Source organism: Bicyclus anynana, chromosome 12, assembly GCF_947172395.1.
Source record: "Bicyclus anynana chromosome 12, ilBicAnyn1.1, whole genome shotgun sequence".
NCBI lineage: Eukaryota > Metazoa > Arthropoda > Insecta > Lepidoptera > Nymphalidae > Bicyclus > Bicyclus anynana.
Genome location: NC_069094.1, coordinates 11,960,464 through 11,986,799, shown reverse-complemented (window position 1 = coordinate 11,986,799; position 26,336 = coordinate 11,960,464). Strand labels below are relative to the sequence as shown.

Here is a 26,336-nt window from a genome sequence, read left to right as displayed (position 1 = left end):
TGAGAGTCTCATCAAGGTAAATCTACTCACAAAAATTAACTTGATAGTAATTAATTGTAAAAATATTCCACGGATCCTGGGCTTTTAAGCAACCTTACCCTAAAAATTACTAAATATTGTCAATACTATTGACTTGAGTGCGGTCAATATCCTCAAGCAAACAAATGTCACACCGGCGTCTGTCTAATTGCCAAAAGTGAATTATTTGACATCTAATCTGAAGGCATAGTGGCAGTTTGATACTGTTACTGTCACGTAACGTAAACGCGAATTTCTAAGGAATTGAAACAGCGCCATCTAGTGGCACTACTGCACAACTGTTTCAATTCCATATAAATTTGCGTAAACGTCAACGTGATAGTAACAGTATGAAAATATTGAAAACTCCCACTAGGCACACTGTACATAAAGCCGATGTCGTATTTGTTAACTTAAACACCTAGGACGTAAGGGTATGAAGTTGAAACGAATAGAAATAGCATCCCTTAGATAAACGTGACAGAACAATTATAAGAAAATGATAGACAGAAAAGTACAGAGAATGAGGTTGTTTAACTTTTATTCAACATACTGTGCCAGGATGCTGTTCCGAGAGGCAGCAAAACATTAAATAATATAAAAGTTGAACGAGTTCAATATTAGTTTAAACTTTAGTATAGCAAAGCTTCCATTTATTTAGATATAGATTTACTTAAACTGCGAATAACAAAGAAAATATTTGTCACATAATAAGACAAAATACAATATAATAATAGTTCTCCGTATTAGAGATTTATAGAATTTGTTAGGTTTGAATTTCACCGCATTCGATACTATATTTTGTCTTATAACAAAAACAAATGTATTTATTGCTTTTGCATTAAATCAGTAGTTTGAAAGCTTTAGATTAGATTAATTTTAATTGAAATTTTAATACTGTTGTTTACATTTATTATAATGTGGTTCTCCATTGTGCGTAATATTTATTGCGAGCTCAGAACGAGGAATATAATTTATGTTTGCTTTGCATACTTTATACACAAAGCCATTGGTATCAATGTAACTAATAAAAGCACGCGGTAAGAACATATTTCTAGCTATACATACGTAATTAAATACATATCTAACATAGTACAAATATATTTTTTATTGTTCATCGAATTGCGCACAATGAAATTCCACTAAATATAGTGCAAATAACTTTTTCAACACAATTATAAGACATTTATTTTACAAAAATTTAAAACCGTGTGCCAAGTAAAAAAAAATCTACAAATAACACTGACCTGGTTCATATTATTGTGAATGATAGCGTCCAAAGGTAGTCTCTCCCGTACCAAATGCAAGTTCAAAATATCCAGTAGTTTGTGGTGATTCCTTAAAATATAAAATTTATTAAAATATTGTAGCATCGAGAGAAATTAAGTATAATTAAGAAAGTCGTAGGTTTTACGAACTTTGGTCAGGACAGGACAGGAAATTTTAATCTTTGGACACAGTCGAGCGTAGACTCTGGCATGCAAAATTTAGATACAAACAACCCTAAATACGTGGTTTTAGAGAGATTTTACTTCCAGATAAAGAAGATAAAGTGGACTATGAAATGCTTCATGACTTGGATTTATATCTCTGGTGCATTTAATAAAGCTCACTTTATATACAAGCAACATTCAAGTTTTAAGAACTCATATTATTTAAAAGTTTCATGATCATATATAATATAATGTGAGTATACAACAAATAATCAACAAAAATCGATAATATTACAAACGTAAAACAAAGAATTTTTCATTAAGTACGAAACTGCAAAGCACTTAGGAAACTTTGCAAAGGCTAAATTATTCAGAGATTTTAATTCCAAGGGACAGTGTCAATAAACCTTTCAACCCCACCTTATAATGTTCTGTACACTAATTTCGTTCCACGCCTCATTGGAAGGCGCAAACAGTGTGATGTCCTTCGCCATGGTAAGCTCATTAAGGAACGGATTGTGCTCGCCGAGGTCCATGATCACTTCGTAGAATTTGCACAGGGGGCCATCTTCTTTTTCCTGATGAGAAATGGTAATTAGTGAATGCTTTTGTTATTTGATGCGAGCTTTGCACACTGTATAATAGACTTTTCTAGCTGTATTCTTCTACTTTATTAATTACATAGTGTTGGGACTAAATGTGTCTAGTTTCTGTGTAATTATTTATTTGTTCATTTTCTTTATTTGTATAAGAACTATCTTAAAAATCACTATACTAACTAAAACTATTTTAATTACTGCGTATATAATTTAACGTTTAGTTAAATTTTCATTAGATGTTTTGGTATTTCTTTCATTAAGTCGTTCCTGATTTTAAGTAACGATGTGAACGTGAGTTAATTTTGTAGAGTTAAAAGTTTCAATTTTGGTTTATAAGCGCTATCATTCTAGAGCGCGTTAAATCTTTTAGCAGTAAAACTTTCCTGGAAAGGTGATACTCAGCTACTGGCTATCAGAAAATATCAGGTCTTTAAAAATATAAATCTTAGCAGATAGTCCTCTTGAATGTATGGACCTCATGCTTGTAAAACAGGGTCCTATTTCTAAAGTTTTATATTTGGAAAGTCTTTTAAAGGTTCATGTTATTTATCTTAGTTATAGTATAGGTATATATGTAAATAACAAAGTTGGGTTAGTTAGGTAGTTTTGGCACCTACCTTCAATTAAACCTTCATTAAGATTTAATTCCAGAACATACAACTAAAATAGATTATAAATTCTAAAAGACTGCTATATAAATACCAGAATAAATTCTGAAAACACGGCTTATGCCGGTGAAATTGCAGGCCAAAACTAGCAGGTACGAGTATATAAATTAAGTAACAAGTATATGATATATAAATAGATAGACGTTTACGTAAAACATACGTCCGTAGCGAGACGTTAATATATTGTAAACGAAAAGTTTTGCACATCTGGCAGCATGATAAATCACACATTATATTCTGCGATACTTTTTAGCAACAGTCTAGCACCAAGTGGCAGAATAATATGTTAGAAAAGGAAATAAATCTTAAATAAATGTACACAGAGAAAAGATATCTTATTATACACGTAGTCTGGAATAAATGTTCTCAAAATAGTTAGAATCATTTTGTATATTTCATGTAATATAAATTGTAACAACATATTTTAAATTACTGTTATGTTATGATATAATATAACTTATATGCATTCGATATTATTATATAAGTATAAAAGATTTCTTCATAGAAATAAATCCAATTATTATTATTTGTTCTGACAATAAATCAATCCTTCTTTCCTATATATCTAATAATAACTTTGGTTCTCCACATTTTTTATATTTAATTTGTCTTTAAGCGAACTAGATTTCAATCAATAGAGTTTCCCTATTCATTTTTTGACAAGTTATCAGCGGTGAAGTGTACCTTCATTCCACCAGGTTATTTTTTTATTTATGGATTTTTTTTTAAATTATTATTGATATGTACTGGATTTATCATAATTATGTACGTAAGAGCATAATCGAAAAACGACTTGCCTAGTACATTAATATCAAGTAAATATTTGGAAGTAATGTAGTAACCAGACTGTGTATAATGAATAATTTTCTCTACGAAGCTAATAACGTTTTGTAATAAGTACTAATTTTATACCGTACCTTAGAAACCTTTGCTCGTATGATCCTAATAGTGCTACTGGTGTGTGACTAACATGGTGAATTAAAATGACAAAGTATAATCATCATCAGGGTGAAATATTAATTATAATTACGAAAGCGAAATCAGAAAGTACCATGTTATAAAGCTTTTGTTATATAAGACGTATAATATTTAACATTGCTAAAAAGTTAAAACTACTAAAAACAAAGACTGTTTCACTCAAAACTCCTAAAAAAAACACTATTTTACATGTTATAGTGTTCTAAAAATGTCAAATAACCACGTTTTTATTACATGTTTCTTTATGTGTAACTCACTTTTAAACAAAGGTAGTAAATTCAAGAACATAATATAGGTAGGTATTAGATAGGTTTGTTTTAAATATGTACAAACAATGATTTTCTACTATTAGATACGTTACGTGCCTACAAAATCCATTAAGTGTTCCATATTCAGCTACTCCACAGGGTGCACACATGCACAATTTTAAACTTATATATATATTATATATTGAAGGTATATATAGTTTTTACACTTCCTTTATATACAACTAGGCATTGTATACAATATTATTATGCTCAAGTAACTTCCGTTGTTTAAGCTACTAAATGTAATCATGCCAATTGGATGACTTGGTTCGTTTTAGTTTCAACGCGTTGGTACCATATCTATAGTATAACATCACTGGGTATATAGACAAGTACATATATATGTAATTTTATATGCATGCAAGGTACAGGCAATACTTACGATTCCCTATAGTTGTTAAAATTCATGCAGGGTCCATGACAAGGTAGCATAAACATGTAACAAGGAATGTAACAAATGTAATATATTGGCTATTTAAACATAAGGTATAGGTACATTAGAATACTTGTATTAAAATAAAAACTATATTCATGATACGTAAGCCATTTCCAATACCGCATTTTAGCCTATTCAGTAAAGTGACGGGCAATTTATCACTTTCAGATGGTATTTTCTCAGTTACTTATATAACAGAATTATAAAGTGGTTTAAAGTGAAGCGGGCCGCTGGAGTTGTAATATTCAGTTGTCTATTAAGTGATTAATTCGTCCGTGAAGTGATAATAAAGGAGACGGTCCGGAAATGCATGAATCGTTGACACTTTGTCAATAATTAACCCGTTTTCTTCGTTTAATGTTCTATAACTTATTTTTAACTGCCTTGTTAGTCCAGTTGTTAGTCGGTCTATGAATTTATATTCAGTTTTTTTTGCTTATGATGAATTCTCAGTAGTAAGCCAGAGTTGGGAAGCTCTTCATAGTTCCCGTGTCTTGGGCAGCGCGTTAAGCCGACGCCATGCATGTTATTGATAGTTACAGTTTCAAACAATAGTTGGTTGACACTTTTTTTTAAATAGTCTTATCGTTTATTATCGTTCTACTAGATTGAAATTTTTTTTTATATTTTTTTGAAACTTGATTACATGAAAATTTTAGTTTCTAAATATGTTTTTGATAATACGAGCCAAAACGCCTTTCGGCCATGATGGTCTATACTTCAACTGTTTTATGACGTCACTATAACAAATCTCTGTCAAAAATGTTAGTAACAATAGTTTTACGCTTAGTACATCAAGAAACATTGTGACGTCACAGAACTGGACGACAGCGTTTTTGACTTTTTGAAAAATTAAAAAAAATACATGATTTATAAATAAAGTTTTATAAGAAATTCAAAACTTTTATTAATTAATATCGATATATTTCAGACCCTTATTCCATGTACTATACGAATATGATATCTTAACAATTCTCACATTTTTGTTACCTATAGTGTAGGAATACCATGCAAAAGTTCGGACAGTCTCCTTTATATAAAACAAATTTCAAGTTAATAACATGCCTACTTTTGTTCCATATTATGGGGTATGGGGATAATATATTAAATGTTTTTAGAAATATTATTACAAATATAAATATATTAAATTTAATAATTAGATAAATTAGGGATATAATATTAAAAAAAAAATGTAATTTAAATAAGGAAAAAATAACTTTAAAACTAGTGTCATTCAACTCGTAGTTTATAGACTATTTACAATATTTTAAGGCTAAAATTGAAAAATAAATATTTTATTTTAAATTCCTAATATTATTTAAGAAAAAAATTCTAATTGAATATTTATTAGCTATGTTGCTTACCTTTAAATATAAACCTCTAATGCGTTGCTTGGATTAATTTTCATTAATATTATAAAATGTGTACTGTTATTTATGTTAAATTATTAAGCAAACTCAAAAATTGCAATTATGATCAAAAAATTTGCTTAAAATTTTTAATAATCCCTTGAATAATGTGCCGTTATTGTTTTTATATTCGTTTTTTATGACTAATTTGTAAAGAATAAAAAAAAGAAAAAAAATTTAAATATAATAATTTTTTTTTTCTTTTTTAATATTTTCATATTTTTTCGAGATGAATTTTAAAATCGATTTTGTGTAAAAGGCACTCAATATACGTAATATACAGGGTGTGGCGTAAATAATGGATAACCCTGTACCTGCCGAAGAGCCTCCAAATGGGCTATTCGAATATAGATTTTTTTTTATTTATTGAAGTTTCGTTTTGAGAAAAATGGCTTAAGTCATGTTTTTATAAAAATGGGTACTTTCACTTACTAATTTTGCTACAGTAATCTCAAATTTTGGAATTTTCTTTTTCTGTTTTTTTTATAATATAGCTTAAGAGTTGTGCTACTGTTATTGATAAGGAATTTCTAATTCGTTACTCTAGTTTTGGCAAAAATTAACATGAAAGTTCAAAAAAGCCTTATTGATTATTCAGTTTGTTAATTTTGTACATCATATGGTTTAAAAAATCTCTATTAGAGCTGATTTGCCCATTATCTTAAAAACATGCTTGCTTAATGCAGATTCCGAAACGGTATAATACTTATTACATATCGCGATATTTACGAAAAAAATTGGCAATAGTCAAGAACATGTCCTTGTTTTATTTTTATTAAGTAAATTATTAAGCTATCACAAACAAATTATCTATTGCAATTTAAGTTGACTAGGTTTACCAGTGGGTGTGTGGGTTGTTTTAAAAAATAAATAAAAAACATAAAACGATTTTTTTTTATTGAAAAAGCTAAAACACAAAAGTTTACATTTTAAACTAAATGTTCAAAATGGCCGCCATTTGCGGCAATGCAGGCCCTGCAACGACGGATGAATGACCTTTTCAGGCGTCGTACAAAGCCAGATCTCTTTATTTCGTCAGCAGCTTGAAAAATCCGGACCTTTAATTGTTCCAGGGATGTTATCTCCGTCTTGTAGACCTTTTCTTTTAAACATCCCCAGTAAAAAAAGTCGAGAGGATTCAGATCAGGAGATCTTGGCGGCCACAAAATGGGTCCTAAACGACCAATCCATCTCTCATTGTATTCATCATTCAGGTGATCCCGGACAATGCGTGCGTAGTGAGCAGGGCAACCATCATTTTGTAACCAGTGGTTATCTGGCACATTTAAACTTCTTAATTGTTGTGGTAAAATATTTTGCAGAAAATTTAAATAAATGGGACCCGTTAGTGTCTCCGGTAGTTCAATGGGCCCAACTATTTGACCGTTTAAAATTCCCGTCCAAAGATTTACTTCAAATTGGACTTGAGCACGATCTTGTCTACATTGTCTGGGGTTCACTGCCTGCCAACTATGGAGGTTGTGCAAATTGAGGTAGCCATTTCGTCTACAACTTGATTCATCGCTCCACAATATTTTGTTAAAGAAATCTGTATCTTCTCTTATTTTTCGTAACATTATTCGGCAGAAATGCACTCTCGGCGCATAATCCCTTGTCATAAGAGTCTGCACTCTCTGAAAATGGAATGGATGAAGCTTATGCCTGTGCAGGATTCTGCCCACAGTGCGCGTATCCACATGAGTTTCGCTACTTATTTCGCGAATTGATAATTCAGGGTTTGCTCTTACAGCGTTTAAAACTTCGTCATCACCATGTCGTCGAGGTCTACCTTCCAAAGCTCCACCAACACCGGTACCAGGCATCCGTCCTTCGCTAAAAGCGACGTGCACTCGTGTAAACACGCGATAATCGGGATGTCGCTGATTAGGGTATCTTCGACGATATTCTCGTGCAGCTGCATTTGCATTACAATTACACATCCCGTAAATGAGATGCATGTTTGCGTACTCTTGGGGTGTGTATGTATGACGCGGCATGACCAGTAGTCCAGGGTTATGCAGAAGTCTTCGATAATATCACAAATGTCCAATTCGTATATCAAAAACAGAGTCCGTAGTACGTAAGCCAAATTCACTTTAAAAAAAATCCAATCACGTGAAAATACAACCGAGATATGCGCATGCAACGATAGTCAAATGAGCACTAACTGCAACTGTATAACACAAGTTCTGAGTTCTAAACCTGTTTTTGTCGTTTGTAATAAGAACAATAAACATCTCTCTATCGCACAACTACTGTTTACCTAACATGAAAATGCTTTGTCTCTGTCCTTTGAAGAGATTAACCATGGCGTTTTTTCCAGTGACAAACAACCACAGGTAGTCGAAATAAGGTCGTTATCTGCTTGCTCTATCCATATTGACTACCTGCCCCCGGTCACACAATAAAGGGTCGACCCATATTACGTTAACAAAGACATGTTTGTGATAATTTAATAATGTAGTTAAAAAATCAAGGACATGTTCTTGGCTATTGCCATTTTTTTTCGTAAATAACATGATATTTAGTAGGTATTATACCATTTCGGAATCTGCATTAAACAAGCATGTTTTTAAGATAATGGGCAAGTCATCTCTCATAGAGATTTTTTACACCAGATGTTGCACAAAGTTAAGAAATTGGATAATTAATAAGGCTTTTTGAACTTTCATGTTATTTTTTTCCAAAACTAGAGTAACAAACTGGGAATTCCTTATACCAACCAATAGCACAATTCTTTAGCTGTATTATAAAAAAACCAGAATGCAAAAAATCTAAAATTTGTGGTAACTGTAGCAAAATGAATAAATGAAAGTACCCATTTTTTGAAAAACATGAATTAAGCCATTTTTCTTAAAACGAAACTTAAATAAATAAAAAAAAATCTATATTCCTATAGCCCATTAGGAGTCTCTTCGGCAGGTACAGGGTTATCCATTATTTACGCCACACCCTGTATATTGTTTATTAATATATAGGCTATAAATCATTCCTCATCGATCATCATTATTGTCCAACATGATTGTTATCATCATTATAAGCATTTTGATCTTTATTTTAACAAGCAAAACATAAAAAATATACACTAAAAAGTTACTGTAATAAATACAAAATAATGAAAATTCATAAACACATGACAATGTAAGTAAATCAAACGTGCTCCAACCGTAAAATGTAGTCTATATAAAACGGGACGCTCACAAATAATTATATTATAATAAATTTCGCCATTTTACCTTTCTTCCCTGGTTCCCAAATAAATGGAGCAAAAATTTTAACCAATTCGTTCAAAATTACGTTTCGGAATCAAAAACAATTATTTATTAAAGAAAAAACTTATAGTTTACTATTATTTTTTTGTTAAAATAGTATTTGCTACCCACACCGGACGTCAACATTTTAGAAACAAACATAAAATATATCAAAAATTTTGGAACCAACTGCAATTGCACTCAAAACCACTTGGCTTCGGTCCGATAACCAATCGATTTCCGTGATGTGAACAACTTTTGATATTATATTATGTTCTTATTTCTAAAATGTAGAAACGATATACATTTTGTTTGTTACAAATATATTGTAACAAACCAAATTTATATCAGAGAAATCTTAAGACATTAATTTATTAAATTAATTTTTCATTTATTGGTTCATCTTTATTATCTAGTATTACAAAATGGCATAGATAAGGGATTTGGTACAGAAAGTGCATTGTTAACTTACCTATTACTATTGGCTTGCACAATCAAATCAAAGAATACATATAAAACCTCACCTTCAGGAAGTCAATGACAGTGGTGTCCACAACCATCAAGGGCCTCTGGATCAGGTGGACGACACCATTCTTGACTGGTATGTTCGCTCGTACGATGTCAGCTAACACCACTCCTCGACTGTGCTTCGCGTCGCCCGCCACGGTGTTTGAGTTCACAAAAGCTGTTAAATAAAAAAAATCAATTGAAAAAAAAATCAGATACAATTTATCTGTCGTTGCTTACTTTTAGGGTTCCGTACCCAAAGGGTAGAACGGGGACCTGTTACTAAGACTTCGCTGTTCGTCCGTCTTGTCTGTGTTAGCCATATTTCGCACGAGAGTTTTTTTAACGGACGTTAAAAAAGCGTTCAAATACTTATAGTATGAAGTTAAATGAATAAATGAAAATGCAATACTAATCGAAAAAAGCGTCGTGTTTTAAAAACGCTGTCGTGTGAACATATACTTGAGAATTCAACAATTGTTGTATTTGAAACTTTCATATACAACTAATGCATCATATCACATAACTTTATATATCACAGAGTTCTAACTTTACAGAATGCAAGGGCAGTACATACGGGAATTCTGTAAAGTTACAGCGCTGTGACATCATGCGTTTCCATGGCAACTTCGTTGATAGTGACGACAAAGCACATTTGATTTTTGCATTCTATAAACATATAGTTCAAATTCGAATAAGACGTGTTACAAGCGAAAAGTTCGTTGACGAGTGTAAAATACCAGAATCGCATCCCTGATAATAAATAGTTAGCGGTAAAATTATAGACAGACAAGGCTAAAAATGGACAGGCACAGGGCATTTCCATCAATAGACACTTGGACACATGGACGGGTGTATTCTTTGCATGCCTTGTAATGTGAATAAATCGTGTGTCTTTGATGTAGTCTTTGATGTAGTCTTTGAAAAGAAAAGAAAGTTGAAAACATCGGAGCTCGCAGAGCTTCATTTAAAATAAGCATAATATATATAATTTTTTTCATAACCTATACTAATATTATAAAGAGAAAAACTTTGTTTGTATGTTTGTTTGTTTGATTGTAATGAATAGGCTCAAAAACTACTGGACCGATTTTAAAAATTCTTTCACCATTCGAAAGCTACATTATCCACAAGTAACATGGGCTAAATTTTATTTTGGAAAAAAATAGGGTTCCGTAAGATATTTGGGGTTTTCGGACACAAGGTGTAAAAAATCAACCAGAAAAGTAGGGTAGGGGTAGGTAGGAGTAGGGTAGGGGTAGGGGTAGGATAGGGGTAGTTGAAAGTTTACATCGAGTTTCACGCGGACGAAGTCGCGGGCGTCGGCTAGTCACAAAATATGTTGGTATTGCGACTCTTTTACGAGTATATCTTGCGCCATCCTGGCCCACTATCAAAAGTTTATTCCAAGCCAGTCCGTCGGAGAAACTGCACTTAAGTTGTTTGAGTTAATTGAATTCTAGAGTAAGGAATTATTAATTAACCACTAGTTCATAACTTGTGGTTTGTTTGAAAAGATTCGTGTTCCTAACATGAACTTAAAATCGTTTACGTTACAGTTCATTTCATGTAAAATGCGGGTGACAGTTCGTTTCAGTCGTGAAAGTTTGCCGCGATTCACGATAATAGCACGTATTATGAACGTCACACAGACTACTGTCACCGTATGAGACAGTAGCCGGTGTGACCATGCTATCTGATAAACACTCCAATCAAAATAATTTGAAGTACATTAAGCATTGAGCTTTTGGTAAATTTTGAGTAAAAACCGTAACATGTACTGGTATTCTTCATTGTTAAGTACATTTATGAAAAAGCCTGTCTTTGTAGTGCCTTAAAAAAAATATTAATTTTTTCAAACGTTTCACAGTTAAATTTAAGCGAAGTGGCGAGTGGTGAAATAGACAAACAAGCTTGCCAACTACACAAACAAAACTAAGGCTAGGATGCCTTCAATAATTTCAATTTAGGATATGCATTTTCAATTATCAATGTTAAAACAAAATAGCGACATTGGTTTACTGATATGAGTACTTTTGGTATTTACATGATGTGTCTACTTTATGAATGTTTTAATACTTTTAGTTAAAGAACAGATTTAATACGTCTTTCTAGAGTAAACAGTTATATCGTCTTTATGCAAATATAACACAAATACCTATGTACAACATTTATAATTACCCTCGTACTAAACATGATATGTACGGAACCGTATGAGAGTTAGAAATGTTTGATTAGGTCCCGCTTATCGTCCATGCCAACAATTTCAATAAAACAGAGTAAACATATAATCAAATATTAGTTACAGAATATTGCCCAAGTTTTCGATTTAGGTACTTAAATGGACATGGAGGGTTGTTTACAATGTCAAGAAGTTCTTGTATTTGAGTTACATTGTTTTGATGATACACATGTTTAAGGATGCTTATTTAATTTATAGCCGATTTAAAAAGAGGTTGTAGTGTATGTATGTATTTTCATGAGGGAAAACAGATTTCTACGTAAATACAATATCGTTGGCATCGAGGCGACAAACGTTTTTTTTTTTTACAAAAGTTACTAACTCGCAGCTGTACAACCCTTTACTGTGTTTTCTATCACCTACCTGTTATCGCCGTTTAGTGTTGAAATAGTAGTCTGTGACGGATATGACGCCGCTCGATCTCGTGTTGGCTTCAGTGTGCTCGTGGCGTTCGAGGCGTCCACATCTCTTGTTGTGTAATTCTTTATGGGTTACTTGGGATAGGTGGAGAGAGTGACTTGAGTGGAAAAGGGGAGTGTTAGTCGACTGTCAAAGGATCCTTTAACCCTACACACATCGTTCACAAGTACGTGACTCCACTCAAGGTCATTCTCTGCCATTCTAGGCTCTTTTTTGGTTACAGTTTAATTTGGTAATTAAGTTGTCCTGACAAGTGTTGTGAAACATAACCTTTGTTCGACATTAGTTTTCTTATATTTGTAATCACCTTTTGAGTCTTATAATATACTTTCAAGACAAGATATAATAGGATCTTTCTAGTCAAGCGCCTTACACCTCATCTTCTATAGGTAAGGCATTATTGTAGTGAAACGCAAGCCTATTTAAATCTATAATACTATTATAAAGATTTGACTTTTTGTTTTTTTTTCATTACAAATAGGCTATGAAACTACAGGACCAATTAAAAAAAACCTATGGAAAGTTGCATTATCAGCGAATGACATTGGCTAGATTTTATCGCCGAATTCCAAAAAAATCCTACGACGGCCTCGGTAGCGCAGTGGTATGTGCGGTGGATTTGTGGATTTACTACACGGAGGTCCTGGGTTTGATTCCCGGCTGGGCCAATTGAGGTTTTTTTAATTGGTCCAGGTCTGGCTGGTGGGAGACATCGTGGTTGGTTACTACTCTACCGGCGAAGACATACCGCCTAGCGATTTAGCGTTCTAGTACGATGTAGTGTAAAAACCGAAATGGTTGTAGATTTTCATCCTACGCAACAAATTAGCCCGCTTCCATCTTAGACTGCATCATCACTTACCATCCGGTGAGATTGTAGTCAAGGGCTAACTTGTCAAGAATAAAAAAAAAGTTAGCTCGCTTCCATCTTAGAATGCATCATCGCCTATCATCAGGTGAGATTGCAGTCAAGGGCTAACTTGTAACAAAAAAAAAAAGATACAGCATATTTTAGGGTTAACTTACTGATTTCTTCCTTGCCATTCATGGTAGTGGTGAAGGAGATGATGACTTTGACGTTGTCAGTGAAGGCCAAGCTCTTGAACTCCTTGTTGTCCGGCGTCGCTTGGGTGAACAACACGTGTTGTGGTATGACGTGGCCGTCTACCACCTTCGCGTCTATCAGATCTGATCGGGTTGTCGGCTATAGAAAAAAAAAACAATTTAAAAATAATTGCATTTTTTTTTATTTTTCTGTACCTAAATACGATATATTTCCTGTCCCTCGACAACAGTTATTATATGGCACTGTTATTTATTGTTATTTAGCACGAGTGAATTTTGTGACAACGTGCACAATAGACAGCATGAGTGTTACAATGGATAATTACGTGCAATGAGATACAATACTTTTTCCAAGGCCATGATGAAGAAATTAATCGAATTTTAGAAATTGAAAGAAAACAAAACTTGATAAATATTATAATTATAATTGGCGTTGGGCATTGCTTCATTGATTTTGTATCGGTGTGACCTCTTAGATTATGTCTCTTTTATGAAATCTGAATTTTCAATGCCATGATATTATTAAAAAAAAACATACAGCCGAATGTAGAACCTCCTCTTTTTTTGGAGTCGGTTAATAAAAAAAAACATTGTAGCTTTGTTATAAATATCTTACGTATCTAATTAAGTACATGAAGTGGTAAAGGACAGATATAAATTTTACTTCTCGTTTTATAAATTTTTCACATACTTTCTGAAAAGAAAATGCTCACTGCAATCAGCGATCAGCTCTATTATATATTGAAGTAAGGATCACATCAATTATGTGTCCCTGGTGGCCTATTTCAGGACCTCCTACTTCAAAAGGCCCCCAAGAGTCAACTAACGCAACATAAGCTATCAAGATGGCGCGTGATAGGCACCTCTAACATATAACCATAAATTATACAAGTTTTATAGATAAAGACTTTTGGGAAGACGATAAACGATGAGTAGATTTTCTTTTTGAGAGTTATCTGTACACTCTTTCGTAATAATCGATTTTTATACAAGGGGCTAAAACTATTAACTATTTTATTAAAAATACCAAAATTGCTATTAAAATATTCATTAAAATGGGGCGACCCGTTTCAACAGCGACCATAAACACCACGATCGAGCTATTTATAATAACTAAACCGGAAGTAGATCGTCATTATCAGCCAATGAACGTCCACAGCTGGACTGGCTAGAGCCACCAGCATTCAGCGGCTCCCTGAAACCCGCTTGATCGACATTCGACCAACTCTGTGCTTTCCGGTGCGGGGTCACCATTCCAGAACATCTTTGGGAAACATTATTCAACAGTTTTTCGAGCAATACTTATCCCTCATAAACCCATTGCCACTTCAGCTTCGCAACTCGCTGAACTATGTCAGTGACTTTGGTTCTTCTGCGGATCTCCTCTTTTCTGATTCTCCAAGGAACTCCAAGTAAAGCTTTGTTCGTTGTTGTTTTCGTTCGGCTTCCGTGGCGCAATGGTATGTGCGGTAGATTTACAAAACGGAGGTCCTAGGTTCGATTCCCGGCTGGGCAGTTTGAGATTTACTTAATTGGTCCAGTTCTGGCTGGTGGGAGGCTTCGGCCGTGGCTAGTAACCACCCTACCGGCAAAAATGCCACCGCAACGCACCGCCAAGCGATTTAGCGTTCCGGTACGATGTCGTGTGGAAACCGAAAAGGGGTGTGGATTTTCATCCTTCTCCTAACAAATTACCCCCTTCCATCTTAGACTGCATCATCACTTACCATCAGGTGAGATTGTAGTCAAGGGCTAATTTGTAAAGAATAATAAAAAAAAAGCTCGCTGCATCGCCCGTTGAATGACTGAGTAAGTTGATAGGTACTGTAAAATATTAAATTGAAACAAAATGGTAGTCGAATATCCCCCTAGTGTCGACTAGATCACTAGAGCGACAGGAAGCACCAGGCATTTTTATTACGAGCCCGCATGTCGTATAGATAGCCGATTTTTTGTTCCAGTGCGGAATTTATAACGTTTCGCTTTTGCAGTTCACGTGAAATAATATTGAAATGGTCAATATTTTTCCTTCGCAGAATTAAATGTATATATGTATGAACGCCGTACGGTATTTTAAAATTTATGTGTCTCTTTGGTGAATGTTCTAGTGAATAATTAATTTTATTTGACGTTATTGAAATAATAAGCTTCTTGTTACATTGCAACCCTATTCGATTACTACTATTATTATTACTATTGAGAGCCAGTTATAGCCAGAAATTCTTCGAAAAAAATAAATTTGATTATTAAGCTTGGGAAAATTAGATATAGGTAATTTTGAGTAACATCTTAAAAATAAACAATACATAATTTAAAATAAATATACTGTAGTATTTGATGTGGTGTGGTACTCCTACAAACTGTATATACCTTTGTCCAGCATTGGACAAACAACAACACAATTACAAGCTTCTTCCCGGGCAACTTAATCACAAGCTACACAGCGTCTTCGCCGGCGAAGACGAGTTTCCCGATATCTAACGGTACCCGGACGTGGGTTTTTTAACTCACGATCTTGGGGGCGTCCGGACTGATTCACGGTTACTGGCCCTCTAAGCCGAGGTCCGAGTCTCATAGAAGACGCTTTTAGAGAGTCGTTCTGTGCTCTATCTTTATTTCAGCCTTCGGGTCTCATCAGGCGATGCTTCTGCGCTCTCCCAAACCCCCTGGTGACTCCGTAGTGGTCCCACATGGAGCCATCGGCACTTACTCAATACGAAAAAAAATGGACATCTTTCGCCATATAACATGATGATGACTATATCGATTTTAATACTTCAGGTCCCATAAGATCCTAGATACACTCCTACATATGTTATTTTATTTGAACAGGTTACCTTAAAGCCTTCGTCGACTGGAATAAAGAATGTGTGCCGACCATCCGCGTTGAAAACTTCTTTCTTCTGTAACTGGTTCACTTTCTGGCGAAACGACCTGAGGAAACGGAAACATCTCATTTAATTTTATCCATTATAGTTTTTACTCAAGTCCGACTTAGTTCAGTGAAAGTTCTATAACGACTTTAACATGGCTCTGTTTTTTAACTTCGAGACCGCTCTGATATTGCACCATGCAGAATAGAACAGTCCCTGCATTCTGTAAAGTTACATCGATGTGACATCGCTCATTTTCATGGTAACTTCGTTGTTAGTGATATTTATTTTGGCATCCCATAGAAATCAATTTCCAATTCTGGTAATGGCCAAATAAAAAAAAAATAAAATGTATTTATCTACGTAATACTTAACTTATTATATAATTCTTTATTGTATTTTTTTTAAATAATACGTGGTACAACAACGATGCATTACTTCCACATTTTTTTCAAAAACTACTGATCCAATTAGAATGGGTCTTTTGTAATTAAAAACCATCTAACATCAATTTTAGGTTTCTACATTAGCTACCACGATGGGGTAATTAGTTTTTCCTTTAAAAATCTTATTGTTGCCATGTTTGACAGCTGTGTTAATGTTTCAAATTAATTGGTTTCGCTTTGCAAGTTCGTTAATGACACTACCATGATATGCGGGCGACGGGGGGAAAGTGAGGTGCATCAGTCGTGGGTTTTTCATTCATCGCTAAACGCCCCCCGGCCCGCGCGGATCATCGGGAGTGTTACAAACGAACTTGCCAAGCTATATGATAGGTCTCTCGGATATTATAGTTTCTAACTCCCGTAAAGCTACAGATAAGCTCTGACATCAATATAAATTGTTGCCAAGTCACAACTTGACACATTTCGCAAAGGTTAACTTGGAATTTAGACGAACAATACAATGGAATAAAAATAAGTAAATTTTCACGATAAAAGCCCCTCAAACCCTTTCCATTGTAAAGAGGTCAACAAAGTTTCCCTTCCCCGTCGCGCTCGACTTTTATGACGGCCTGATTTTGCACTGTGAATGCTTATGGGATACACAAAATATGTAATATAAAAATTTAATTTGAACCTTCTTTATTCAACAATGTATAAAAATTACAATAAGTATGTATATCATCATTATTCGACTCATTGCTGAGCACGAGCCTCCTCTCAGAATGAGAGGCCAATAGTCCACCATGCTGGCTGGAATTAAGAAATTTCTCTGGTATGCAGGTTTCCTCACGATGTTCACCGTTAAGGTATTTTAAGAAATCAAATATCACGTAACTTAAAAATTGGAGTTGCATGCCCCGACTGGGATTCAAACTTACGTCCCTCGAGTCATAGGTGGTCTTTAGGAAATTTATGAATTGAAAATCTAACATCGTTTTGTTGTTTGTTGTTGTACCTACTGCTAAATTATTAAAAAAAAAACTATACCTAAATTACGATTACGATACGAGTACGATTTTTAGTTAATTTGTAATAAAACAAATATTTTTTTCTATTAAAACTATAATTATTTTCCAATTAAAATCAAGTAAATAACATAGAAAAGAGTTATTATATCTTTTACTAGCAGACGCCCGCGGCCTTGCGTGGAAAACAATGTTCAATATAATACCCATTAACCTTCCCCTTAAATCACTATCTAATAAAGAAAACCGCATTAGAATATGTTGCGTAGTTCAAAAGATCTAAGCCGGAAAGCGAATTTGTTGTAAACCACGGTAATAAAAAAGCCTTAGCTTTTTATATATTCTGTGTTTTATATATGTTAAGATCAAGAAACTCAGTCGAAGTAAACAAATAACTTTTCAATTATTAAAAACCTAAGATTTCTTTAAAATATATAACGTTTTTCTCGAAAACAGAGCCTAAGTAACAAACCAAGATAACAACTCTTAAACTCTCGTATTGTAAACAGGTCAACAGCGTTTCCACAATGCTCAAGTTTCGGTCTGTCCTGATTTTCACAAGCGTTAAACAAAGTTGAAAAACTAAGTACACAATTATATAAAGTTGTTTGAACTGTAATGCGTAGAAAGTAACGTTTTTCTTTTTAAAATCTATACATATATCTATACTAATTTATATATTTGACTGGTGGGAGGCTTCGGTCATGGCTAGTTACCACCCTACCGACAAAGACGTACCGCCAAGCGATTTAGTGTTCCGGTACGATGTCGTGTAGAAACCGAAAAGGGGTGTGGATTTTCATCCTCCTCCTAACAAGTTAGCCCGCTTCCATCTTAGACTGCATCAACACTTACTTAGGTGAGATTGTAGTCAAGAGCTAACTTGTAAAGAATAAAAAATATATAGTGTTAGAAAGCCCATTTATCTAGGAAGCCCATTTACTCCTACGGGAACAAAAACCACGCGGGTGAAACCGCGTGGCGTCAGCTAGTCTTAATATATTAATGCGAAAGGTCATTCATCACAAAATCACAAAAACCACTTGACGTACAAAGATGAAATTTGGCAGGGAGGTAGTTTATAGATAGGAGACGTCCGCGATTTTGCGACATGGCCGAATTAGGAGGTCTAAAGGCGGACTAAGTCGCGGGCGTCCTCTAGTATTTATATAAAACTTTGTGTTACTCACAGGGGCTTTTTGTAATTATTGAATCTAATATAAATTTTCGTGTTAAAAATTTGGGGCTTACTTTTGTAATTAGTAATTCCAAGGCTTAATAACTTTACAGTAGGAATTAACTATAGTTTGTAATGAACACTGAAAGTTTGTGGTTTTCTTCAATAAAAATATTCAATTTTTTAAAATATTTAAATTTTATAAATCTTGAAACATGTAAATAATAATAAAAATAATATCAATCAAAAAGCACCTAAGCTTACATAGGTTGATAATATCTGGGGGCACAGCAGTGCTCCTGCCAAGTTGCATAAAAAAGCGACACGACCGTACCGTACTTTTTTGTAAGCAATTCAAGCCATTTTCGAATCTTGATATGGTCACTATAAGATGTTGTTAGGTTAGCTAATTACATAATAATTTAAAAAGTGACCCTTAATTACGAACTGAATAAAGTAACAGACTCCGCATTACATGGATCTCGCAACTTTTTATGGTAGAACATTAAGGTATGAGTTGCGATTGCTATATTTTACAAATGTTGCTTTTGATTGCAATTTCTATGTATGAATGCCTTCGTAAAATGTTGTCCAAGGTAACATATTGAACCCTTTTGGGGAAATAAAATAACTTTTTCCCGCCAGGTTGCCAGTAACAAGCCACATAACAAGCAACAACACTCAATCTTTTACTTTGTTAGCATGTTAACAGACTCGAAACTACCTAACTCAAAGTTTGATGTTGTAGAGATTCTGCTACGTGTTGTTGCGTTGTAAGTTGCATACAATGTTTCACACATTTATTCGGGAAGCGATTTTCATGTAATGCTTACATAAGCTTTTTTTATTGTTATATTTACTAGCGGACGCCCGCGACTTTGTCCGCGTGGAATTTAGTTTTTCACAAATCCCTCGGGAACCATGGATTTTTTCGGGATAAAAAGTAACCTTTGTGTTAATCCAGGCTATAGTATATCTTAATACCAAATTTCAGCTAATTCGATTCAGTAGTCGAGGCGTGAAAGAGTAACAAACATTCATATCATCAAAATCATCAGTTTTCGCAAATCTCGGGAACCATGGATTTTTTCGGGATAAAAGCCTATGTCAATTCAGAGTAAAATCTATTTCCATTCCAAATTTCAGCCAAATTGCTTTAGTAGTAGTGGCGTTAAAAAGTAACAAACATCCAAACATCCATACAAACGTGCGCGTTTATAATATTAGTAGGAGGTGGGATTTATTTAAGTTAACAAACGATAAGATTACATTAAAAAAAAAACAATAACCTATAAACTGGATCGTCAACCTGCACCGTTAACCACAGATTAAAACTCTTTAACGACATTCTATACCTAAGTTGTGTCAATGTGTCTATAGTATGCGCGTTATCATCTGAGTCGTCCGGTCATAAAAGTCAAAAAAGATAGGAATGTGCAGCGCGCCTACCTGCGCACCCTAATTATCGATAAACGGCTACCTGCGCACGTGCTAATGATGAGTCAATAATGATTTGGACGATTCTGATTGGTCGGTTTCTAATGTAATTGCATTGCGTATTTTTTTTGCTATAAATGTGTTTACTGCAATTAAATAAATACATTCATGTGTTACTCGTTGCGCACTATGGATACTTTATTTTCTAACGTTGATCTGAAGAAATTACATGGCGATATTAGCCCTCAAGCTCGAACACTGATTCACAACGTATTCCTGTTTCTCAATGAATTGAAAAGTGATCCGAATAAAGTGGCTTCTCTAAATTTCAACAAACCACGTGAAATGGCCGCATTTGTTTGTGGTGTGAGCAGAGCGACAGTGGACCGAATCAAGACGGAAGTATCACAATCAGGCAGTACCTGTATACCAAGAACAAATTTTAAGAAACCACAAACCGTCACTAATATTGACGATTTTGATAAAAGTGTGTTGAAGCGAACTGTAGCTTCATTTTATGAGAATGGAGAGTATCCATCCGTGGCGAAAATTTTAGAAAAATTCCGTGAACAATTACCCGATTTTAAATGCGGCAACACTTCAATGAGAATACTACTGAAGGAGGTTGGGTTCCAGTATAAGAAAAATAGCGAAGGACGTAAATATTTAATGGAAAGAACTGATATTGTTTGTGCTAGAATGGACTTTTTAAGGAAATTGGATTTACTTAGAAGAACTAACGATCAGCGACCACGTTTCTATCTAGACGAAACATGGATTAATCAAAACCATGCAAGAAAGAGGATGTGGCTTGGAAGCAACGATGAAGGAGGTTTCAAGAATCAGCCTGTGGGAAAAGGCCAAAGATTAATAGTTTGCCATGCGGGTTCTGCAAGGACTGGCTTCGTTCCAGATGCGAAGCTAATATTTAAAGCGGTGAAATCAAAGGATGCTGATTACCACACAGAAATGGATGGCGAAACATATATGGCATGGTTTTCCGAATTCCTGAATCTACTTGAAGAGCCCTCAGTTATAATTGTCGATAACGCAAGCTATCATTCGATACAGTTGGAAAAGATACCCACAAGAAACACGAGGAAAGCTGAAATTCAAGAATGGTTGACAAAGAAAAAGATTCCATATTCCAGCAACGAAATTATTGAAGAATTAATAAGAAAAGTAAAAGCCAGTAACCCGCAGAAGGTCTACGCTTTAGACCATCTGGCAAATGAACGAGGTCATGAAGTAATAAGGCTCCCTCCATATCACTGTCAATATAACCCAATAGAATTAATTTGGGCACAAGTAAAGGGAGAAGTTGCGAAGAATAATAATACCTTCAAGATAGCAGATGTCGAAAATCACCTCCACCGAGCCATAGAAAATGTCACACGAGAAGACTGGGCCAAATGTGTTAGGCATGCCGAAGAACTTCAAAACAAAGATTTACAAAAAGCTCTAATTAGAGATCACGCGCCGCTTATAATAAATTTGGCAGAAGACGAAGATTCTGATGATGAAGACTCAGATGAAGATTAATTTTATTTAGTTAATAATTATATAATATGAAATATGTATTATATTAAATCAAATATTGTTAATTTTTTTAATTTTGTGAACAAGATACGATAATAAACTTTACTTATCGATAATATGTCTTTCATTGTTACACCCTTCACTAGACGGCTCCATAAGACCCATAAGTGCAAGCGAGATAGATATAGAGAAATGATTTATGGCCCTAAGACTCAGTTGTTAACGCGCGTACTATAGTGCCCAAGGAGTTAAAATAGGTGGACCGAGGACATCAAGCGGGTTGCAGGGAGCCGGTGGATGCTCGCGGCTCGAGACCGTTTTGCTTGGAAGTCCATGCAAGAGGCCTATGTCCAGCAGTGGACGTCCAGCGGCTGTTAATGATGAAGGAGTTAAAATAAAGAATAGATGGACTGTTTTTTAAGATGTTTGATTTGTTGGATTCGTCTTTGCCTCCAATAGCAGAACTGGGAACATTATCATTTATCGCAAAATTAAGAAAAACACAATTATGAAATAAATTTATTTCGTCATACATTTTGCATGAAACAGCTTTGAATGACAACTTAGACCACAGAGGATACATGATCTGTGATTGGTCTCTACCTTGGTTAGAAGAGTGATAATTAAAAAAATCGAAAATTTCAAGGAAAAACGCACACATTTTGTAGTAAATGTCTTTTGAAAACTTTCATTTCGTACTCAACATTACAACGTTCAAGTCATTAGTTCTATCACATATGTATTCTGTGGTTCTGTCACAAAAACCTTTACTAGACTCCGCGCCACGTAACAAGTCCTGTAGACACGACGCTAATGTCTTAATGGCGCTCATTACATTTTATAATGGCGGTTTTATTGTCATTTGTGTAAGGCCCTGTCAATTTTAGTTCAGGTTTTAGCCATAGGACTTCTTTCGTGGCGCGAAGTCTACAGTCTAATAGGGTTAAATAAACAGTGGCATTATATTTACAATCATGACCGTGTAGTATTTTAAAATGAAACCCTACAACTGATTACAATGTTAAGGAGACTATACGTAACAGTGTATAATCCTATAATGGAAACCCAGTTGAGTGTGCTTGTAAAACAATAGGCTTGTGTAACTATTTTACATTTTTTGATGCTCGTATACTGGATAACTGGGCATCAAGTTGAAAGCTACAATGGCCGATTGACATGATAGATATTCCACGTTCATCTAATCCGTTAAATCAATCATGAAGCCAAATAGAAGTAATGTAAAATCTTTTTACAAATAAATTCAACCGACTTCAAAATCACAAAAATGAACTAAAAAGCGAAAAATAACATATATTATATGTATATGCTACCTTCTGATTACTTTGAAGGCGGTGTTAAGGCATTGGCAATTAAAGCCGTTGGTTAAACAACGACGGGAAAGTACCGTCTGAAAATTTTAAAACTTGAATTTAAATGGTTTGAGTTAATGCATTACTGTGTTGGCACCGCCTTCAAACTAATCAGAAGATAGCACACACGATGTAATTTTTTATACTCTTTCAAACAAAAATAATATTTCAAAGTTATGACGTAACAGACAATAAAAAACAACAAACGCGTCGAATTTAAAACCTCATCCGGACCTGAACCTGATCCAAACGTCGAAAGAATCGTGAAACTCTTTAATATCCGTCACTTTTTAATTGAAAATAGACATATAGATAAATTCTGTCAGTTTTCCGAGATTAGTGATCAGAGAGAGAGAGATCATATATGAATTCAAAAAAAAGTCAAAAGTCAAAATTCATTTATTTCAATTAGGCTTAGTTTACAAGCACTTTTGAAAGGTCAAGATTATGTCATAATTTAATTTAATGGTGGTAATAATAGTCGAAAACTTAAAACTAAAGTTACAATTGTGAGTAACATTTAAGGTTCTCTTCATTGCTTTTTATAAAATGTAAACAATTAAACGAGCTTGAGCGATTAAAGTCATGCTTAATCTCTTTTATCAAATTACGGTCTTTCGCGTCTTAAGACTTTTAAACTAATTCGTGCAATATTAAAATTGCTTTTTAATATTAACTTTACCTAGTTCAAAGTAAAGAAGTGTCGATATATTTTTAATGTTCAAGTATATGATACGATCCGGCAGTGCATGGAGCAGAGAGGTGGAAAAATCGGAGTCACAAAACTCCGTGTCGGAGGCGCGACCTAGCGGCGTGGAATAACTTAGCGAACGGCGCAAATCAACTTCATATTCTTATTATATTGAACTTCTCTAGTTTTGTAACGATATAAATTGTTAACAAGAAGTTTATTTATCTATTTATTATAATAATAGTTAATAGAGCACGCTGAAGGCACAGTAACTATCCTACTTCCTACTAATATTTTAAACGCGAAAGTTTGTATGGATGTTTGGATGTTTGTTACTCTTTAACGCCGCTACTTAATACTAGTGACAAAATTGCGTGGAAATGAAATGTATTACATGGCAGGCTACTTATATACCTATTGTTAAATGGTGATAAACTAAAAAAGGATAATCCCCATTTGGAACACTCGTTATCACCATTAACTTAAGGTTAAGGTTAGGCCAATAGTCAACCACGCTGGCCCAATACGTTGGCAGACTTCACACATGTAGAAAATTAAAAATATTCTCATTTATGCAGGTTTCCTCACGATGTTTTTCCTTCGCCATTTGAGACTCGTGATAATTATTTTTTTTAAATGTACATAACTGAAATGTTGGAGATGCATTCTACTGACCAGATTCGAACCTTTACCCACCGAATCGTAGGCAGAAGTGATATCCACTGCCCACTGGGCTATTACGGCTCTCCGTGTATTTAATATTAATGAGCAATTATTTCTATCGCTGTACTGAGTTCTGAAAACTCCTGTTAAACTTAACATAGCATTAAAATAATTCATATGAAACCATAAGCATTGGAATGATAGACATTTGCGATTAGGCACGAAACCTGAATTGTTTATCAACAAAATGGAGGTAGGAATTTGCTAATACGTTCAATTACGACATTATCGTGATCGTTTGAAAATGGTTCGATAATTTCAAATCTGGAATAGAACGTTGTGGTCATTATGTTATGGCTACTAGGATTTTCAACTCCCGACTTAAAAGAGAGGTGTTATAAGTTTGACGACGGTGTCTGTCTGTCTGTCTGTCCGTTCTTGCTAAGTCGAGTTCAAAGGAGTTAAGGTACTGTTACACATGCTCTAAAATAGCATATTAAAAACGTGCTATTAAGTATGCTCCATACGAGCATGCATCAGTTTACATTAGCTAGCATTGAGCATGCTATTTTTAAGTATGCTCCTGAATAAGCATGCTCAAAGCAAACATTTCAATAACACATGTTTATTTGTATCTATCGCTCTCTGTCTATAGTATCGTTTTAGACAGGGAGAGCTGAAGGCGAAGAGAATACAGAATAGCAATGCTGATCGGCTAGCATACTCAATAAGCAAAACTGTTCAGACGCGCTAAAAGCCCGCCCCCTTCCACCCGCGCAGCAAGTAACATGCTTATAAATCGCATACGACTGTTGATTCTTGGGCAAGCTCGAAATAAGCATACTCATTATTAGCAATGTTGCATGCTAATAAGTAGCAATTGCTCAATAGTAGCATGCTTTCGTGCTTGAAATGAGCATGTGTAACAGTAGCTTTATGTTTACGATTACGTTTATCAGTTACTTATGTTACGAGTTATATACATTCCAGGTTTACGGCTTCGTGGAGCAGTGGTATGCGTGGTGGATTTACAAGACGAAGGTAACGGGTTCGATCCCCGGTTGGGTCGATTGAGTTTTTCTTGATTGGTCCAGGTCTGGCTGATGGGAGGCTTCGGCCGGGGCTAATTACCCTACTGGCTAAGACGTACCGCCAAATGATTTATTTATTTATACGGTGTTGTGTAGAAACCGAATGGGGTGTGGATTTTCATCCTACTCCTAACAAGCTCGCTTCCATCTTCGATTGCATTGTCACTTACCATCAAGTGAGATTGTAGTCAAGGGCTATCTTTTAAAGAATAAAAAAATACATACAAGTAAAACAAAAAGCGGTAAACACACAGTACTTCACAGCTCGACCTGAGACTCGAACAAAGGACTTCGTAATTCCAAGCTACGTAAGGTAACAACTAGACCAAGAGCAATTCTCAATTGAAATACAAGATGCTCCAATGTACTCGTAGATTTTCAGACGCTACGAAATACGGGAAACAAGACATAGACGGACTACGTCTAATTGCTAAGGCTTGTACTGGTCAAAAGCAGTGTTGCCAACTCAGCGGAATTTCCGTTACATCTGGTGGTTTGGACTTACCTTTCAGGAAACAAATTTCGGCTCTAGTGGTATTTTTAGTCGTTATGTCTTAAATTAGTGTGAAGATATGAAATTCAATCATTAGATTTTTAGGAGATAGCTTGAATGTTTGTGTTACAAGAGCATAGTGTTTTTAGTTCACCGTCGCATTGTCTCAGTTCGTGCTAGTTAAAACGCTAAGGAAAATGCTGCATGACTACATAATACCAAATAGCGGAGTGAAAAATAGGAACAAAGAATTTTAT

At 34.6% G+C, this 26,336-nt stretch overlaps 1 protein-coding gene across 2 annotated transcripts in view; it reads right to left on the bottom strand.

The window, feature by feature from the left end:
• Window positions 1-26,336, bottom strand: part of LOC112052757 (fasciclin-1) — a 147,895-nt gene that overhangs the window by 10,956 nt on the left and 110,603 nt on the right. Inside the window, exons 5-10 of one of the 2 annotated variants that reach the window (XM_052884720.1) lie at window positions 16,172-16,268; window positions 13,296-13,473; window positions 9,625-9,785; window positions 1,872-2,029; window positions 1,266-1,356; window positions 572-583 (exon numbers count right to left, since the gene is read on the bottom strand). In XM_052884720.1, coding sequence (XP_052740680.1) covers window positions 572-583; window positions 1,266-1,356; window positions 1,872-2,029; window positions 9,625-9,785; window positions 13,296-13,473; window positions 16,172-16,268 — 697 coding nt within the window. The remainder of the gene's footprint in view (window positions 1-571; window positions 584-1,265; window positions 1,357-1,871; window positions 2,030-9,624; window positions 9,786-13,295; window positions 13,474-16,171; window positions 16,269-26,336) is intronic. The other variant, XM_024091961.2, reaches the window with a different exon arrangement.